The 19,670-nt window shown below is 41.3% G+C and overlaps 2 protein-coding genes across 3 annotated transcripts in view; both read right to left on the bottom strand.

The window, feature by feature from the left end:
* LOC132414566 (leucine-rich repeat-containing protein 37A-like) overlaps positions 1 to 9,426 on the bottom strand; it is a 42,297-nt gene extending 32,871 nt beyond the window's left edge. The window contains exons 1-2 of the mRNA XM_059997217.1: positions 8,051 to 9,426; positions 5,603 to 5,674 (exon numbers count right to left, since the gene is read on the bottom strand). Of these exons, the coding sequence (XP_059853200.1) occupies positions 5,603 to 5,674; positions 8,051 to 9,426 (1,448 nt within the window). The remainder of the gene's footprint in view (positions 1 to 5,602; positions 5,675 to 8,050) is intronic.
* A 317-nt stretch (positions 9,427 to 9,743) lies between these two features.
* On the bottom strand, positions 9,744 to 19,210 carry LOC132414567 (RAD52 motif-containing protein 1-like). Of its 2 annotated transcripts, XM_059997219.1 has the most exons (9): positions 19,115 to 19,210; positions 18,555 to 18,734; positions 15,392 to 15,514; positions 14,848 to 15,016; positions 13,792 to 13,890; positions 11,840 to 11,929; positions 11,347 to 11,349; positions 10,431 to 10,444; positions 9,744 to 9,915 (listed from the first exon to the last, which is right to left on the bottom strand). In XM_059997219.1, the coding sequence occupies exons 1-9, from the start codon at positions 19,208 to 19,210 to the stop codon at positions 9,835 to 9,837; spliced, it is 855 nt and encodes a 284-aa protein (XP_059853202.1). In that variant the 3' UTR covers positions 9,744 to 9,834. The 2 variants fall into 2 exon arrangements, with proteins under 2 accessions (XP_059853202.1, XP_059853201.1); XM_059997218.1 differs by lacking the exons at positions 10,431 to 10,444; positions 11,347 to 11,349; positions 11,840 to 11,929 and having other exon boundaries at positions 9,744 to 10,061.
* Between the last annotated feature and the right edge of the window lie 460 nt (positions 19,211 to 19,670).

Below are 19,670 nucleotides of genomic sequence, written 5' to 3'. Positions count from 1 at the left end.
ATGTAAATATCTTATTAATAATGTATATGATGATTACATGTTAAAATGGTAATATTTTGGATATAAGGGTTAAGTAAAAGATATTCACATTTACTTCATCTGTTTCATTTTACTTTTATTTTTAAGTGGCTACCAGAAAATTTAAGATTACTTATGTGGCTTGCGTTATGTTTCTGATGAAGTGTATGACTTCTAAGTATGATCATACCACACTTTATTCATTCAACTGTCGGTGTATACTGAGATTTTTCTAGTTTTTATTTATTAAAAAGAATACTGCTTTGAACATTCTTTTTATTTGTATCCTGACACATATTTGCCTGAGTTTGTCTAGGATGTAATAGGGATACAAAATTGTTTCCTAAGAAGTTGTGCTATTTCAAGCTGGCAGGTTGAAACATGTCAGGTCTCCACCCCTTCAACTTCCACCAAAATCGCTAAGAATGATACAAAAGATATAACATAAAATTCACAACCTTAGCTCAATGTGTGGGAGCAGCTGCACAAATGCCCCCCTACCAGAAACGGCCCGGAGCTACCTACAGGGTGATCCATTGGAATAGTGTGGTAGGAGCAGCCTACAGCACACATCAACCCCACATCTTCCCTCCTTGATCCAGGAAGCAAAAGTGTCTTCCTCTAGGCAGGAGCAATTGGTGTTAGCAAGGGGGCAAGGTCCCAGAACCCTGGAAGAAAGGTATGCACTCCCTGACTAGCCACTAGAAGGCACCTTCCACCTCGGCCTTATTCTCAGGGGAACCCATTGGGAGTAATAAGCCCCAAGAGCTCATTCCACTTCTCCCCTAAAACTGGGAAACAAACGCAGTAGAATCTCAACTACAAAGATGAATTACACTCAGGAATGACCAAACAGTGTGACAAAGCCAACTCTATTAAGGACAGAAAACAAAAACAAACATTATAGCCAATGAATCAGAGTTAACAAAGCACAAGAGAACCTTAGGACAGCACAATTATTACCCTCAGACAGATGTAAGCAGATAATGCATCCATTAATCAACTCAGAAATATACGAATGAAAAGTGTTAGCAATAATTAAAGAAAACTCAGTATATGAGCAGCAGAAATGACAGTTAAAGAATAAATTAGGAAACTGAGAGATCCAGCCAATAACTTCTCAAGAATGCAGAATGAAGGGAGCAGGAAGGATTCACAGTCAAGCCTGACCCCTGGGTCTGCCTGAGGAATGTTAAGCACTTTGCTTCCCCTGGTCTCACACTAAAGACTAGGAACATGCTGTGGGGAGGAGGGGGTGGTGTTTTGCACCAGTTTCTTATATCTGATAAGCAGGAAGACACATAGCCTGTATCCCAAGAGTGGAGTGAGGGAGTGGTGGAGAGAGCCAGTATAGAAGGAACTCTATAAGACGTCAAAGGTAGGTTTCTCTTGCCTGGAAGAATTCCCTTCCTTGCAGGTGATATTAACAGTGGTATATCCTTCAGGAGCCTTGGGGATCTGAGCACAGGCTATGTTGCCTTGTGAAACTATTTCCACTGAATTCTGCATTTAAAACGTTCTGCTTTTCACTCACAGTGTCTCTTGGTCACATATTTATATTAATTCCAGCTCATAGCTTAATTCTAGCTCATAAATTAATTCTTTACTCATAGCTTATGTGAATTAAAATATTACTACCTGGAAACTCTGCAACTCAGTTATTAAGGTGGTTCATATTATAGAGAATATAGTCACACACATTTTTAAAAGATCACTAAAACAAAATCACAAAAGGCTTCAATTCCCACAGAGAACTCTTGGATCCCTGAGCGTGATTCAAAGACCCTGACCTCAATTTGAAATTCACCATTTTAGGAGGAATCGCAGTGATTGTCAGAATACATGATAGGGGGAATGTTCAACAGATGGTGTTAAGATTGATTGTTTTCTCACCTGCAAGTCGTGGTTTTGTATTTCCATGGAAATGATTCAAAAAGAAAAACACCAAATCAATATGTCCAACAACATGTATGGTAACCCTTTTCATACCATCAAAGGTAGGAAAAAACAAATCTGTATGTATATACCATAAATGATATACAAACGTCACAGGAAATGATGGTCTATGAAAAACAGCTGCACAAAAGTGGAACTCATATATACTAATTATAACTTTGAAAGTTGACAAGGATTCAGTAAGTACAGCAAAGAGATGGGGTCGATCCTCAACTCTTTATGACACTGTCTTCTGTGATTGGATGATGCCCATATCAGACTGGTTAGAGTTTGAATATCATGGTTGGACAGGGGGTAACCAAACAGTATGTATTTCAAATTAATTGGGTTTCTTTCTGTGAAGATGTTTGCATGACAGGACAGTAGAAATTTTAAATAACAATGGTAAATTCAGCCTGGAAGTAAAATTTAGACTGAGAATGAGTCAGTCACCAAACAATTACCCAAAAAGGGGCTTCAAATAAGCAATAACTGAAATAAAATACATTAATCTGTAGAACTTCAAATATTCATCTTGACTGAAGAAAAAATTTTAACACTATGGGAAATCAGAGTTAAAGCCAGATCTAAAACTTTCTCACACCATGAAAATATCAAAACTAGGCATGAAGTAACATTTAAGAAAGACCAGGGTTCAGGTCTAAGGCAATCTTCTGAACTTCACATTCACTCTTGATTCTGTAATACTGACAATTACCCTTCTCTCCACCTCTGAAACTTCTAGGAAATTGAGAGGGCTCAGGGTTGGTTGGTTTGATTGATTTAACTATATATATAATGCAAACAATAGGCCTTTCTGGAACTGATTTACTCTCCTTCCCCTGCTTTCTTTCTCTCCAAAGTACTTAGCAATGCTTGAAATTATATCTATCTATTTATTACACTTATATACTTATTTCTATTTATTTGTAAACCCCCTGAGAACTGGGATACTTGAGCTGTTTCATTCTTGGGCCTGAAACCCTAGCATGTAAAACAGTTCGTGGCATATAGTACATACTCGAAAAATATTTATTGAATAAATTCAGAAAGTGACAAATTATCAACTATCAGATACTTTTATTTAAAACAAATTATCCATTTATCGTCACTCATGAGGATAATTACAGGAAAAGAAATGTCTTTTTTCTCCCCTACATTTGTGACTCAATCTTTTCAGGCAAGAATCCTTTGAGAATTTCATAAATGCAATGGTGCTTTTCCCTAAAAAACTGCACTTTCTTGAACACACGCAAAAGTGTGCATGCAATTTCGACTTGTGGATCATCCTTTTAGGGCAGAGGTCTGTGAATAGAGAGGACTGAATCCAGAGTGCCAAACTTGGATGGGAAATAAAATTACATCTCAGTTTTCACAAATCTCTAACTAAAATCAGCACTTCCTTCCATTATGAATGTAGGCAACAAACCACTGTAGATCAGCAGTATAGTTAATTTGGTCCCCAATAGAAATCACAGGTCATTTCATATCACGTATATGCTGCAGATACCTCGAAATATCATTTATTCTCATCACTACCCTGGAGTTATAACATTTATTAGACCTACCACTATATCTTGTTATTTAAAGCGTTAAGAGAAGCATATTTATTACTATTTCACTAATTTTAAAAATATTCTGAAAACCATTTCAATATAGTTGGTTTCCTTTGTTTTTCTATATATTTTGACTTACTATACATTTTAAAACATTATCCCAAGGACATAAGCTTCTGCAGCTTGCCAAAGAGTTACACACGGGGAAGCAGGAGGGAGGTTAAGAAATTCTGCTTTGGGGAACCACTGACCTCAAGTTAGGAACCTCTGCTTATAAGGTATAAACCTCAAGCTGACTTAGAAATCTTCAAACCTTACCAGACTCATGTTATAGTGTACCGCCTCCCAAACACATGCTTTTCAAAAATTAATTTTTAATTTCAATTTATTTTTTAAAAATATGTAATATATATTCACATCTCAAAATTCCAAAAATATGTAGCACACAATTCAAACTTTTTCTCTTACCTCTGTCCCTCAGTCTACCACACCCCTCCACTCCCAGAGGAAATTATCTATTTCTTGTGCCAAATGACTTTCATTTTTCTTACAAGATTGGGAAATAAAATTTCCAAGTTAGGTACTATCACGGGAAATATAAACTACATATAGTATTTAGGAAATCTGTAAATTAAAAAAAGTGCTTGGTTCTAGCATTTTTTTCATTTCCAATAAGATATCAGACTAAGGGGGCATATCTTTAAGGGTGGTCATAATACCAGTTTTTAGATTGACTGTTATGTCTTTTATTATTAATTCAGAAGTCATTTATGACGTCTATTCAAGTTGAACTAAGGATATGACCACAGACTGTCATGAAAATTACTTGGAATGTTTTTTTTCCAAAATAACTTACGTATCTAAACTGACTTTTTCTACAAATCAATAAAAAAATAGTAACAGAAAAATGGGCAAAGGACAGACAATTCAGGGATAAAATACAAATGTTCAGTAAACATATAAAGATATTTAATTTCACAAATAATAAGAAAATTCAAATTCAGACGGGACCCCTTTTATTCATCTGTCAGATTAGCAAAAAAAAAAAAAAGGGGAGAATATCAGTGGTGGAAGGGTGTGGGGAAATGAATGGCATCACAGCATGGTGACTGGAGGGTAAGCTGGCACAACTTTTTTTTTTTTTTTTCTGGCATAACTTTTTGAGGGCAAATAAAATTTTATATATAAATATATATATAAAATATATATATATAAAAATTAATATAATATATATATTATATATAATAATATATTATATATATATAATATATAATAATATATAATATATATAATATATATAATATATTATATATAATATATATTATATATAATAATATATATAATTTATATAATATATATATATAATATATAATATATATAAAATTTTATATATAAATAGTCCCAATCCCATTTCTAGATAACTATTCTATAGAAATAAACGACCAGGCTCACAAAAATGTACGTACAAGGATATTCTTTGCAGCAATGCAAGTAACAAGAAAACTGGTCATAAACTAAACATACTTCAATAGGGGCATTATTAAACTGTAACACATTCATACTATGGAATATTATGCAGGAGTTTAAAGGAATGGGGTAACCCTCTATGTACTGGGAAGGAAAGAAATCTAAGACATATCAGGAAATGAAGGAATCAAATTTCAGGACGTTAATTATGTAAAAAATGATAAGAAAAACACACAAACCTCTTTTGCTATCTGTAAATATGTATGTACTCAAACGTATGGAAAAGAGTCTGGAAGGATTAATACTAAACTCAAAGTAGTGGGTGTGGGATTAGGGCAAAAGGAGGGTTTTCACTATACCTCTTATTTCACTGTTATATATTGAGAATACAATCATGTATTACTTGTATAATGGAAAATAAGTTTAAATTGTCTCTTACTGATTTTCAAGAGGTCCTGCCAAATTTAATTTTTAAAATAAACATAGAATTTCAATCATTAGGTTGCTTTGGGATATGGAAGGGGAAGTACCTCTGCTCACAGGTATTGACCTCAAAATTCTGGACCAAGAAGGATCTTACAATGCAGTTAGCTTTTTGTATTCATATTTGGGGAGAGTATACTCACAGCTTCTCAGCCCAGCAGTATGCCTTCCACATACTTTCATCAATGTAAGAAATAGAGTTTCCTTGGAAATTTCTGTGAAGAAACACAGTTCATATGCTTGAATAGGTAGAAAAAGAATGTAGAGAATAAGGAAAAGAATCATGTAGGGAATATTCAAATGCAGAAAAGACCAGCTTTTTAATTCCCACAGCTTCCCAGCTTCCCAGTGTGCACAATTAATAAAAACATACTGTGAGGCCACTGGCACAAACAATGAGGCATCTTCTCAGAACCTGAACTTCCTATCTGTCCAAATTCTTGGATACATAATGCCAATTACTTTTTTTCCAAAATCACTTATGTGTCTAAAATGACTCCTACAAATCAATGAGAAAAATGGCAAACATTTATCAATATCAGCAAATAAATATTAAGAAATCCTATGGCAGGCAACACCAAAGCTTTGGCTCAGTGCCCTCAGAACCTCTCCAGGTGTTAGAAGGATACGGGAAGGCAATTAGAAATTAGAGGGACTAATATGAAAATATCTCTTAAACATATTGCCTAGGGAAAAGCACAAGTCACTGAACAAGGAGTAAAGTTATTACCTCATTAGGGGAACAAAATGCAAAGGAAAGAGATCGGAAGGAAGGACACACATCAAAACAGTAACAGGAGTTACCTTATTGGTGGTAGGGAAGGTGGGGTGCAATTTTCACATTTTATCCTATATACTTCTGTGACATTTCTTTTTTTAAACAGTGAGAATGTGTCCATGAATTAGACATGTTTAAAAGAAGCTGTTAAATGCCTGAGGTTCGGTTTGAACCACTAACTCAGTGGATGACTGAATCTTTCGCTTTAGCTTTGTCCTCTTCCCTCAGCAACAATGGAACTATTCAGTTTATAAGCACATTTTTCACGGGAGTCAGAAATAAGTCAAAACGGATACCTGTCTGCCCATCTGCCTGAGGGACATTTCCACTCAAACAGAGCCTTCTGGTTGCTTTATGCTCACCAATAAAAGATGCCTAAGACTGAACTCATCTCCCTCAAACTGACTCTGCTTCCCAACTGCTGTATTTCCACCTATTATACCACCATCATTCTGCCCATCAACACATGTGATTTTTCTCTTTCCTGTACTACAATCCCCCAACTCTAGTCAATTACTACATCTTGTCAGGTTTTCCTCTGTAGTACTCTCAGGATTTTCTTTCTACTTCCATCACAACCACTCTAATTCGGCCCCTTCTCACTTTACTCCTAGATTTTGCTAAAGCATTCTATTTGGTCTCCTGGAACCAAGCTTTCCTCTCTAGGTCGCTCTACATATGAAATCTAAAATCAGCCTCTTGCTTTAATCATTTGTCTCTCTTGCTTGAATACTTGCAGTAGCTCCCCATATCTCACAGCATAACTTTCAAACCCCCATTGCCAATAGTCAAGATATTTTATAATCCTATCTTTCATTGTTGCCTAACCCAATTCTTTACAGCCAGACTAATCTATTAAATTCTGATCATCCCTGCAGTCACACCTTTGCCTAGACTGTACTGCCTATTATTTTTCTGACAAATCACAGCCAATCTTGAAGTCCCAGCTAAAGATTTAGCTTATACATGCAGACTTCTGTCACCTCCACACCCCTGTGATTACAGGTTCTGGTGAATTACAGCACGTATCTGTATTTCTCTTAATACTTAATTATATATTACCTCCCTTTTAAGGCATATCCCCTTTCTTCCCACTTGTCATTGTCATGTTCTGGAGACAATGACATATACTTCTGTGGCTCCCACAGTACTTAGCCCTGGGTTGGGCACAAAATGGGTGCTACATATAGAAAGCCAGGGGACAAAGATGAGTTCTAGGTATAACTGAGGGATTGAATAATAATAATAGCTAACACTAAAATATATGCTAGGCACTGATAGAAGAGCTTTACCAATATTAACTCATCTAAATCTCCCAATGAGATTGGAGTCATTGGGAGATTTAGCAGCCATAGGTGTCATCCTATGAGATGATGACTACCATAATCCCCATTTTACAGATGAGGAAGTTGAGTCATAAAGCTAATAATTGACAGACCTGGGTTCAAACCCAGGTAGTCTAGCTCCGGAATCTCTACTCTTAACGACTTTTCTGTATTACCACCAATGAGATGGGGAGAGGGACATGTTGCTCTAAAGAGGATGGAGTAAAGATGGGAGAAGAGTAGATGTTAAGGAATTAAATAATGGGGTAAAAAATGGAGACGGAAAAAATAAGGGCAATTACAAGACTGGAGGAGAGGGAAAAATAGTAAGAAGGAGAATGAAGATAAGGAATCATTGACAAACAAAAGGTGGAAACAGAAAGTCAGTCAATGTGGATTGGGGAGATAAGGAGGACCCAGGAAGACCAGAGGAAAGGCTGCCATGTCAGGCAGGATGCAGAGAACAAATGAGGAAAGGGGATTCTTACAGCAGGGTGAAGGTGCCGTTGTAGGCGTCAGGCTCTGGCTCAGGCACTCTGTGGAGCTTCTGCTTTGGGCTGAGACCAACACACGACAGCGTCTCATTTTTGCAGGTACAGAGCTCACATATGCTGACGTTTGTGGTGGCATTCTGCCCTGGTTGCTTCTTTTCTGGGGTATATTGTACACCAGGAAGACCTGTGGATACTGAATACTGAGTCGAAGGAAAAAGAACCGTCTCAGATGGCCTTGGTTGCTGAGATACGTTAACTCCCAGGTCCACAGGTGAAACTGTGACTTGAGACAGGTTTGGTTGTGCAAGTGTCACCTCAGGGTGTTTTGGAGGGGGAGCTGTAGTCTGCTGCCGGGCTGTAGAATGTTCAGACTCTGTAGTAGGTTCCGGAGTTGTGGTCAGCTCCAGGTTCAAAGGTTTAACTGTGATACTGGGTGATGTTGGAGGCTCAGTGTGATCCTGATGTGGTGTTGGAACTATTGAATTGTGATATACTGGAGGCTGAGCTACAAAAACCTCCTTAGGTGGTTCTGCAGGCTGGGTTAAGGTCTCCTGCATGACTGGAGAAGGTTCACCCTCCTTAGTGGGTTCTGGCCTTCTGGTCAGTCCAAGGTCCAATGGTTGAATCGTGACCTCAATCAAAGTTGGGTGGTGAGCCTGAACTTGCTCTGGATTTCGAAATGTCACCTCGGGGTATGGTGGTTGAATTGGGGCTCCTTGGTGAACTGGAAAAAGTTCAACATTTTCAGAGGGGACTGGATGCTGCTCTGAAAATTCCTGCCAGACTGACAAAGGTTCCAACTGCTCAGAGGACGCTGTAGACTGAGCCGAGGTTTCTTGTTGGGGTGGAGGAGTTTCAAGCTCATTAGTGAACGCTGCAGTTACGATCAGTGCAAGACCCACAGGTTTAACAGTGACATCGGGCCGCTGCAGAAGCTGAGCTTGATCCTGACCTGGAGGAGAAACTGTCGGCACAGGATCCTCTAGAGAGAAAACTACAGTCACGGAATCCGTGTCCGGGTATGGAGCCTCAGCCTCAGTCAACTCCTGATGAGGCGGGGCCAACATCTCGAATGGAGACCAGGACGTCAAGTAATTAAAGCCCCCGGCTTCTGCCAGGGGTGTAAGGGCATGGGGCAATTTGGGAGGGGGGTCTGAGGCGTATGAAGACCAAGCCTCTGTCAGCCGCGGGGGGTTGGGGGTCACCTGGACGGGGCCCAGGGCCCACTCCGGAGGCTGAACTGCCTGGACTTGAAGCCACAGTTTTAGCCACGTGAGGAAGAGCCGTGGCAACCAAAGGCGTAGCCGGGACATAACGTGCGGCGGGTCGCAGGCACAGTGACCCAGGCCAGTGAGGAGCCGGAGCCACATCCTGTGTCCGAGCTGAACCGCTATGCCAGCGCCAACGCGAGCGCTCAGGTTAGCAACCGCGCGCCCCTCCCCCGCCTAACGTTCCACCCGTTATTTATGACATCCTTAGTTACGCCACCTTTATTAGGTTAGTGCGGAGATCCAATCCGCGCCACCAGAGTGGGCCTTTTGCCCAGAGTCCCCAGGGCCCAAGCCATCCTTCCCCTTGCAAAGGCGACACTTACCTCCTGCCGGGCCCTCTTCCCAACCCCTCCCTGCCCTCCCTGGCCCCAAACAATGAGGCGGGATTTGGGCTGCAGACCCGAGTAGCCCCAAACTCCAGCAGCCCAGGGGTGGAGAGGGGTTGGGAAGGATGCAGAGCTTCCCAAGGAAACCACAGGACGTAGCATTCTGGGAAATTCAAAAGTGCTAAGCCAGTTCTGGCAATCTGAACTCTTCCTCCTCAGAGCTGAAGTCTGAGACACATTCTTCCTCCCTTTGGCCACACGGCTGACAAGAAGAGTTGCTGACCAGCAAAATGAGCACCAGTTGGGTGGCGGGAGGGGAACACACCTTACAATTATTCGAAAATGTTGCGTATATATGTCCATGCCACTCTCTCACTTTGTCACAGCAGCTCGGTGGTTTGTGACCACCTAGAGGGGTGGGATAGGAAGGGTGCGAGGGAGGGAGACGCAAGAGGGAAGAGATATGGGAACATATGTATATGTATAACTGATTTACTTTGTTATAAAACAGAAACTAACACACCATTGTAAAGCAAATATATTCCAATAAAGATGTTAAAAAACTAAAAAACAATAAAATAAAATGTTTGCCATTTCCTCCAAACTCTCAGTATTCACGTCTCATTATTCATTCAACACTCTGTTATTAGGGGTTACCACTGAATCAGTGATGACTCCAGAACTTCTGGAGGAGGGGTTTGGGGCAGGTGAGCAATTCATTCTGGGAAAGAGAGTCTAAAACCAAGTGAATGGTCCTTTACATTAGCATGGGGAAACTTCCCACATCCCACCTTGTCTCAACAGAGCCCTTAATCTAGAAAAAACTACAGTGTCACTTTTCAGAGGTCAAACCTGTGTGCACACATGGAGAAGACACTTCGAATGTTAAAGTCAGCATGTTCAGTAATTTTCTTGAACTACTGTAACTAGCACCCTATTTACTTTCTTCACAGTCCTTTTCATAATCTATTTCATTTTAGTCCTTTTTAATTGTCTGGTACACCTTTAACACCTAAACTCCAAGAGAGAAGGAGCTTCGTCTTCTTTCCAGTGCCTAGCACATAATGGTTTCTAAATGGAACTGATTCCAAGATTGGCCTCATTTAGGAATGGATCTGTTGTTATAATCAGGTGTCCAAAATCTTTAGTATCAATACGGAATCCTTTCCTCTCACATTTCACAGGAAGCTAGACTTCTTAAAGCCCAAACATGGATACGTCTGAAGTTTCCTTGACTGATTTAAATTGAATTAAAATAATTATATTGTACAGGAAAAACTTTCAAAATTTTTACATTTTTCAGAACATAACCACCTTTTCTTTCTCTACTTTCTTCCCTTCAGAACAAACTTTGCAACATTGGGGTGAGTTAAATCATCAGAAATCTAGCCCCAAATTCAGCTCTCAATGACATGAAACACATTTTTTGCTCCTTTTTAATAAAAATCCTATACGCAGTACATTAATGTTTTCTTTTAGAAATTACGTTGACAACTTAATCCCTAATTTGAGGCATCCATATAATTGGTTTACAGTAAGGTTCTTCGGCAAAATATTTAACACAGGATATATATGAGATGCTGAGAGCTGGGTAATATACCTTACTTGAAAGGCATGAGTAGTTTTTTTTGCGGTACGCGGGCCTCTCACTGTTGTGGCCTTTCCCGTTGCGGAGCACAGGCTCCGGACGCACAGGCTCAGTGGCCATGGCTCACGGGCCCAGCCACTCCACGGCATGTGGGATCTTCCCAGACCGGGGCACGAACCTGCGTCCCCTGCGTCGGAAGGCGGACTCTCAACCACTGTGCCACCAGGGAAGCCCGGCATGAATAGTTTTTAAACACTGTAGCATAATCACACTTAAGGCCATAGTTACTTTGTTCCCAAATCCCTGCAATTCTATTTGAGGGGAGTTCTAAAAGGCCTGCGTCTTCTCCTGTGTCCACAACTGTAGACGTACACTGATGGCCCTCAATCCTGCTCTCCAAACTTCAAATAAGGGGCCAGAGACAAGGCTCGGGACTTGGAAAAGTCCTAGAAATTCCCTGCCTCAAAAGCAGTTTCAGAGTTTCACCTTTTCCTAAGGATGACAGAGCTGAGTAGACATGCCAAAGTCTTCCAAATCCTGCTGGGTGTTTTGAATTACAGCTACACTGGCTGTGTACCCCTTGAGTTTTTATCTCCACATACTTGAATGAAATCCTGTAGCTCCTCTTCGGTTCTAGCATCTGTGGCCTCTTTGCAGGGTCTATATGCCAGAGCTACTTTACCACTTTCTGAAATAAAGCTAACAAGGATCAATTCACAAGGTTTCTTGTTCTAAAACTTCCTGTATACAATGGTAGCACCCAATAATTAGACATTCTTTTGACTTCCAAAAGCAGAAAATAAGAGCATTTTCCTAGAAGTTCCCTCATCTGACACTTCCGTTTTTATCATAATTACTTGTGAAAAAATATATAACAAGTATCAACTTTGGTTCAAAAACCTTTATGATCTTACAAATAAGAACTAAGGAATAATGACATAGGAATTAAAAGCTGTAGAAACAAAAATGTTCAATCACAATACAACGAAATAGGAAGGCATTAGTGGGGGTCAAAGTGAGTTCAAACCTGGGATAGATACCACTGGACTATAATAGATACTTCATGTTAGAAGCAAGGCAAGTGCCTACTCCTTGGGACCAAAATTCTACCAGATACAATGAACAAAGCTTTGGAGACAGAGACAGAAAGCATTTGAACCCTCTACTGGCAGAAACTGGCCCATGTACCCTTTGGACAATACTGCTTTCCTCAAGGCAAGCTAGAGCCACCAGGCTTTTTGGTCTAAGGAGTTTTGAGTACATATAAGGAATACCTTGGCATATTAGGGACAAACAACCCAGACATTTAGTTTGGTTCTTAAAGGTTGTTACCCAGAGTTGACAGCTGGTGGAGATTCAGCCTGATGACCAGGGAAGTCAAACTTCACTGGAAGGACTGCCCAGGCAGAAAGGCCAAGACCAATGCAGGGTCAACTCTTACAAGCAAATAAGGTCTCTGAAACTTAGCTAGGATTTCTCAGTCTCTAAGCCTGCAGCGCTGTGAAGCAGGGGAGCAATTCTGTTCCGGGAATCTACTAATCATAGAGTTTCCTTTGGGCACAGCCTGTGACATTCTCACTGCTGTATAACTCGATAGGGAACACAATCAACGCTATTCAGTAGCATGACCACTTTCAAGGCTCACAGAAACGTATCCGATAATTATATAAGAATCATATTCACCCAATATATCAGAAATGAAAGCTGAATTTAAACTGATTCCAAAAACATAATCTAATAAACTGTTCAACAAGAAAACAACAATGATAATAGTCCATATATTTTGTCTACTTACTATGTTTCATCATAGTTCTAAGCTTTTTACATTCATCATCTCATTTACTCTTACAATATCCCCCATTAGGTGGTAAGCTGAATTACTAACCCTATTTGCAGATAAAGAAATTGCAGCTTAGAGATATTAAACACCTTCAAATTTCTCTGGCTAGAAAAACCTAAAATTGCAACAACAACAACAAATAAATCTAAGAGACAAAGTTAGGACTCAAACACACGTGTCCAAGGCTTATAATCACTACACTATTCTGTATGATAAGCAAGCAATTGAGGAAGAACTGGACCAAACACTTTCTGTATGAACTGAGGCAAGTCATTCTACATCTAAACACTGGGGACAATAATATTCACTGTCGTTTTTCTCATAAATGCCACAAAGAACAAATTTAAGACTGCTGCTGTGAAAGCATCTGGTGAATGAAAGAATAGGTAATGTTTTAGATAACCATTATTTTCATCCAATTCACTTGTTTTGTTTTTTTTTGCAGTATGCGGGCCTCTCACTGTTCTGGCCTCTCCCATTGCGGAGCACAGGCTCCGGACGCACAGGCTCAGCAGCCATGGCTCACGGGCCCAGCCGCTCCGCGGCATGTGGGATCTTCCTAGACCGGGGCACGAACCCGCATCCCCTGCATCGGCAGGCGGACTCTCAACCACAGCGCCACCGGGGAAGTCCCATCTAACTAACTTTTCAAATAAGTTTATTTGCTCACTGAAACTGAAGTACTTCAAGGACAATCAGAAAGGTCTTACCTAAAACCACAATCAGCAGTTTCTGGAATGCATCTGTCATAGCCTTCTGAATAGCAAGCTTCTGGGTTACCTTCCTTTTCATAAGGAATGATAATGACCCTAAATCTAACCAAAAGATGAATTTAAAATGCCTGTCTGAATAACTGATTTCTAGCTTATATGTTTAAAACTAAAAATGCATCTGTGATTCTTAGATCATTATCTTAGTGATCAAGGGCAGGCACTACAGTGGGGTGCGGTTGAATGTCTCTGCTGTAGGTATACCCTGGCTTGGCACATTTTTACTGCTCAGATCTATTCTGGAAGTTCCTAAAATACTCGATGGGAAATGCAAACCAAGAACGTGGCACAAATCGCATATGACACACAGATTTCAAGTGGACAAGCTGAGGCTACACTGCTACAGACGCTGCTCTCCTGTGCGTGAAGGGCTGGATTCATACAGTGAGATAGATTTGGTGGTAGTGCAGATGATCTGGCCTCTCCTCAAGCATCACCCACTCAGGTGGAGGGTGGAGCCTCCTCCACTCCATTCGCTAACAGCCCTGCCTCTAACTTAAAACCCTAAGCCCAAGTGCCATGGACTCTAGGAAAAAACTCAGCACCAATCGGAATCCCCTTTCTAGGGATCTATATTTACTTTTTCCGCTCAGGCCCTTCTATGGGAGCAAAGGACTGAACATTTACACAAGAGTTTATTTCAATCTTTAGACAATGGTTTTGTTGGGATAACTGGAGGCCAGAAGACATCTGTATTTGAGGGACTATTTTAGCACATAACAAATTATTAACCAAAAAAAACCACAAAAACTAACTAATTTTCCCTCCTCCTAAGCTTCTTGGCAGGCAGTCAGTTCTAAAATTCTGAAGTTTAAGGTGCTGTCAGGTATTGCCTAAGATAAAAACCTATATTGTCAGGCAGAAAAATTCTGCCCAGGGCTTTAGTTGCTTAGAAAAGGTGATGATGTATCTGAAAAGTTGAGTTTCAGAAAGAAAGGAAAAAAGAGAAATCCCACTCCCTCACCTCCCCATACACACACATACTGGAAAACAGACCTTCCTCCAACTTATCCAAAGGTTCCTCAGCCATGCCAACTCCAGGACTCCTGCACTCGTGGGAGGGCAACACCACCTCTAAAGCACAGAAGAACTTGAGGCTTTGCTTCTGAAGTGGTGTCACAAGATCTTCCTTTTCCCTTTCTTCAAGGTTAGAAAGATCCTGAAGCTGTTAGGATTTTGAATTAAAGGCTAGACTTCAAAATATCCTGTTGTTAGAAATAAAAACTAAACTCCAGCAACCCCAGGTAATAGTTTAGGTATGCTATAGCTTCAAAATCAAGTGAGACTTGCAAATGAATGATTCGATATGGTCAACTATTTTTTCTTATACACCATGCAAATACTGGAGAAAATTATGGACACCACCATCCAAGTCATTGAGATTATCACTAATTCTAGGTGGCAGGCCAATGCTCAGATACTTCCATGTGGAAGCCTCTCACATCTCCTCCCCATAGCCCTGTTCTATTCTTCCCTCTAAAGTCTAGGAGTTCAGTGTTGAAAGGAGTCTGGTTAGTCAAAGAAAGTCTACAGAGTTTACCTTGATGATCCTTTTTGACCACCCATTGAAACCAAAGTAGTAATTTGCCAATTCTGGGCATCTGGAGCTGTTTAGGGCAAGCGTATTATGTTGAACCGCCTTATGACTGGTGCCGAGACGAACCTAAAGACATAAAAGACCTAAAAATATCACAACCCTACATAGAGGCTTATTTTGGATATACCTGAGATTTATCAATACCAATTTCATAGAGGGGCTGTGCAGATTAAGTAGCACATTTTAGGCAATGAGTTCACAGTGAGCCCTAAATAAATGTTATTTATTATTTTTAGGTCAGTACTTTTCTGCATCATTTCCAGGGCCCCTGATTAACCGGAAGGTTCCCTGACGGCTGGTGGTGAAAGTGATGATGAAAGCAACCAAGGAAGCCCAGCAGAAGCCTATTATGGGGCTGGAGGTAAGCAAAGGAAGTGAACTGTTTTAGTCGTCTCATCCTGTAGCTCCTGCTCGAGAATATAAGCTGAAGAGGAGATAAGATGGACCTGCCACTGAATTAGGACCTTAATCTGTAGCACCCCCTCCCCAAGTTACTAACCCCTGTTAGAAGAGGGAATACGTATACCTCTCTAAATGTAAATAAAGCAACCAAAAGAATTAGAGGTTCATCTGCATTAACAAGCTTCTTTGAGAGTGCAAATATTTCCAGTCTTAACTCTCTCAATAACTTACATATTACTGTGGAGTTTTTACATCACTAGTTCTTTCTTAAATGTCTATTTCCATTTTGAACAGCGTGTAGTATATAAATACAGTCATAAAAATTCAAATAATACAAAGAAAGTCAAAGCATTGTTAATTCTTTGATTTGTTTGTGCATCTTCCCCGTCACTAGTTTATGAGCTCCTTAAGTACTTGAAGGAACCGTATATTATTCTTTCCTTGTTACCAGAAACAAGCATAGGTCTTGGCATATAATAGGGGAGTGATGGTCTGTTGACTGAGTGAATGAATGAGTACATAAGAAAATGAAATTATTTCCTCCAACTGAAGCTGCCTGCTGGGAAGGAGAAATGAAGACTAATTTTTAAATGTTGAGTGTCGCATGGGAGGCTAGGCCCTGTACGGTGAGTCATAATGGAGCTGTCCTGGACAATTAGGAAGCTTCAGAAGGTCTCCGAGCCCCTGGGTAGTAGAGACAGTTGACATCTGGGATAACCTTGCCACAGTTCTTGCTGGCAAACATATCCCTTCGTGCTACTGAGAAAAACTCAGATACATTAGGCCTTTCCTTCATTTTATTTTAAGATGTTATTATCTTTTCTGTATTTATAAAAAATACAGGGGAAAAAAGATAAGATGTATACCTGCCAATGAATAAAAGAACACATAATTGGAACTTCCCTGCTGGTGCAGTGGTTAAGACTCCATGCTCCCAATGCAGGGGGCCTTGGTTCAATCCCTGGTCAGTGAACTATGTCTCACATGCATGCTGCAACTAAGAGTTCGCACACCACAGTTAAGGAGACTGCGAGCCACAACTAAGGAGCCTGCCTGCTGCAACTAAGACCCGGTGCAACCAAGTAAATAAATAAATAAAATTTTAAAAGAACGCATAATTAAAGTAGTAACAATTTCAGGTGTGTGGGCAGTAAACTAAGGCTCTGCATTAAATAAGGAAATCTAATACGAATGCCCTTTCCTCTCAACTCTACAGTGACTTGTAGAACATTCTATCAGTGCCTAGCTTTATGCTGTGAAAATCTCAGAACCTAAGCTTATGCAATAGTCTTAATGTCCAATATGAGAAAACAACTCATTACTCACAACTGACACCAAGTAACTGTTTCATAATCTTTCCAGGACCATCTGTAATATCTGAGTGGTTATGTGAAATGGTCACAGGGTGTGCAAACAAAAGAATGCCTGACACAAAATCATTTCAATCCCAGGGAGTACACGATTGAAGAGGGTGTTAAACAGGGTACAGAAGTGGGAGGTAGTGTACCTGGAGTCACATCTGAGGAGAGTTCTCAGATTCAATAAAGGTAAACTCAGTGAGTAAAGAAATATGGGTGAGAACAGGCAGCAAGGTCAGTAGGAAGTAGCCAGAGCGAGAAACCAATCAGAGAAGACACACAATTATAAAGGGAAAGGTCTGGAAATCTAAGCCTCACTCACTTATTCAGAGGAATTGAAAAGGTCCTTGAAAAAGGAATGGTGGCTGAATGGAGGCACATAATGAAATGTTAATTCTGGGCAAGTAAGATTGGATGGCATGTTAATATGGAATAAGGTTTCTACAATGCATGAGAGAATATTTTAACCATTTTCTGGAATGTGAAGGGAGTTCTGAATAGGCAGTTTGAGAGTGATGATGAAGCCTCCTTTATGTTACATCTGACAAAAGTTCCTCAAGCTCCAGACTTCCCTGGTGGCACAGTGGTTAAGAGTCCGCCTGCCAATGCAGGGGACACGGGTTCGATCCTTCATCCGGGAAGATCCCACATGCCGCAGAGCAACTAAGCCCGTATGCCACAACTACTAAAGCCTGCGTGCCTAGAACCCATGCTCCGCAACAAGAGAAGCCATCGCGATGAGAAGCCCACACACCACAAGGAACAGGAATCCCCCGCTCGCTGCAACTAGAGAAAGCCAGCGCGCAGCAACAAGACCCAACGCAGCCAAAAATAAATAAATTAATTAATTAATTCATGAAAAAGTTTGTCAACCTCACACATTTGAAATCCACATAAAAGTAAATATAAGGAAGACTCTTGTGATGATTTCTTAAATTAAGGGGCAGCATAAAATGACATGGGGTTTAACATCAGTTAAGTTTGGGTTTGGCCTCTAGTTTCCACCTTTACTGTCATGAACCTTAAGTAAGTCACTTAACCATCCTCAGTTCGAGTTTCTTCATCTAAAAAAAAGAAAGAAAGATCTGGGGAACTGGGGGATCACTGGAGCAGTGAATCTGAGAGCATTCTGTACACCACAGTGCTGTACAAACGCTGGCCTTTCCCCCCCCCACCCCGCCCCCGCCGCTGGGATCTTAGTTCCCGGACCAGGGATTGAACCCGGGCCCTCAGCAGTGAAAGTGCAGAGTCCTAACACTGGACCGCCAGGGAATTCCCGATGGCCTATTACTTTTAAATTCAGCACTTCATCCCAGTAGAGCGAGGAATTCCACATTTGGACCCACCTTCACTGGAGATGTCTGGAAAAGCTGCTTCTGGTCGCATGCCTTTTGGGCTCTGTGGGCATCCCTTGCTGAATAAAACTTGATGATGCCATAGAACCCAGGACCGGCCACTGCTGCGTTTGGGAAGACTCGGACCGAATACAGAAGGCCAAACTGGGAGAAGACTGTGAACACAGAATGCTGTAGGGTGGTCCCATACTAAGTAAGTGCAGGAAATTTCACGCCCAGGAAAACAAACCGCCCATTCCCTTATATTCCCCCAGCCCTTCGCCACAGGCAACTGTGGTGAGCCGGCAACTCCAAACACTTCTCATTTTATGAACAAGTTTCCCTCTGAAATCCTAAGCTTCGAGAAGCATTAGGAGGCAATGCCGTCTGTTGGGAACTATCTCTCAAAAATCTCTGGGGGCGAGCTGACTGCTCAGGTCGGCTCTAGAACTAAGATTCCTCTCAGCGGAGACCACAGGCAGATGAGGTGCTGAAGCAGTACCCCGGGGCGCCCAGTTACTGGGGCGCGGGGCGGCTTCCTCCACCCCTCCCTCCGCCCCGGCTCGGCTCACTTGCAAGGCCTCGGCCGTGGGTCCAGAGCTCGGCTCCCACACCAGCAAGGTTTTGTCACCCGCGACGGGAACCGCAAAAGGTACCAACTCCACCATTCTACCGTTACCGCGCGTGCGCGGCTCGGGGCGCAAGCGGACTGCGCCTGCGCACGCGCGCCCGCGCGTTTTCAAAAATGGGAGCCTGAGGGGCGGAGCCAGCTCGGTGGGAGTGGGACGGGGGCGGTGCTCGGACCTCTCCCTCGCCCCTCCCACTCCGGGCTTGCCTCTGCCTCTAGTTCCCCTTCCGCAACCCGCGCGCCCAGAAGTTTTGAAGTTTAGCGTTTCTATTCAAGTGTATTTTTAGCGTAGAGTCTAGAGTGTGAGTTTACAGGATCGAATGGTGCGGACATCTTTACAGCAGCTGGCTTCATCTTCAAACTCCCAGAGAAGACTAGAGTACTAAGTAGTTAGCGCTAACTATCCACTGAACTTTAAAAACTTAGATTTCCCGACTCTGTGTGAGAAATGACCACCAAAGATGCAATCCTTCGACTTGAGTGTTTGCATGAGTCTTAAA

This window comes from Delphinus delphis, chromosome 19 (assembly GCF_949987515.2).
Source record: "Delphinus delphis chromosome 19, mDelDel1.2, whole genome shotgun sequence".
In the NCBI taxonomy this organism is placed as follows: Eukaryota; Metazoa; Chordata; class Mammalia; order Artiodactyla; family Delphinidae; genus Delphinus; species Delphinus delphis.
Note: the sequence above shows the minus strand (reverse complement) of the source record. Positions and strands in the feature narration are given on the sequence as shown.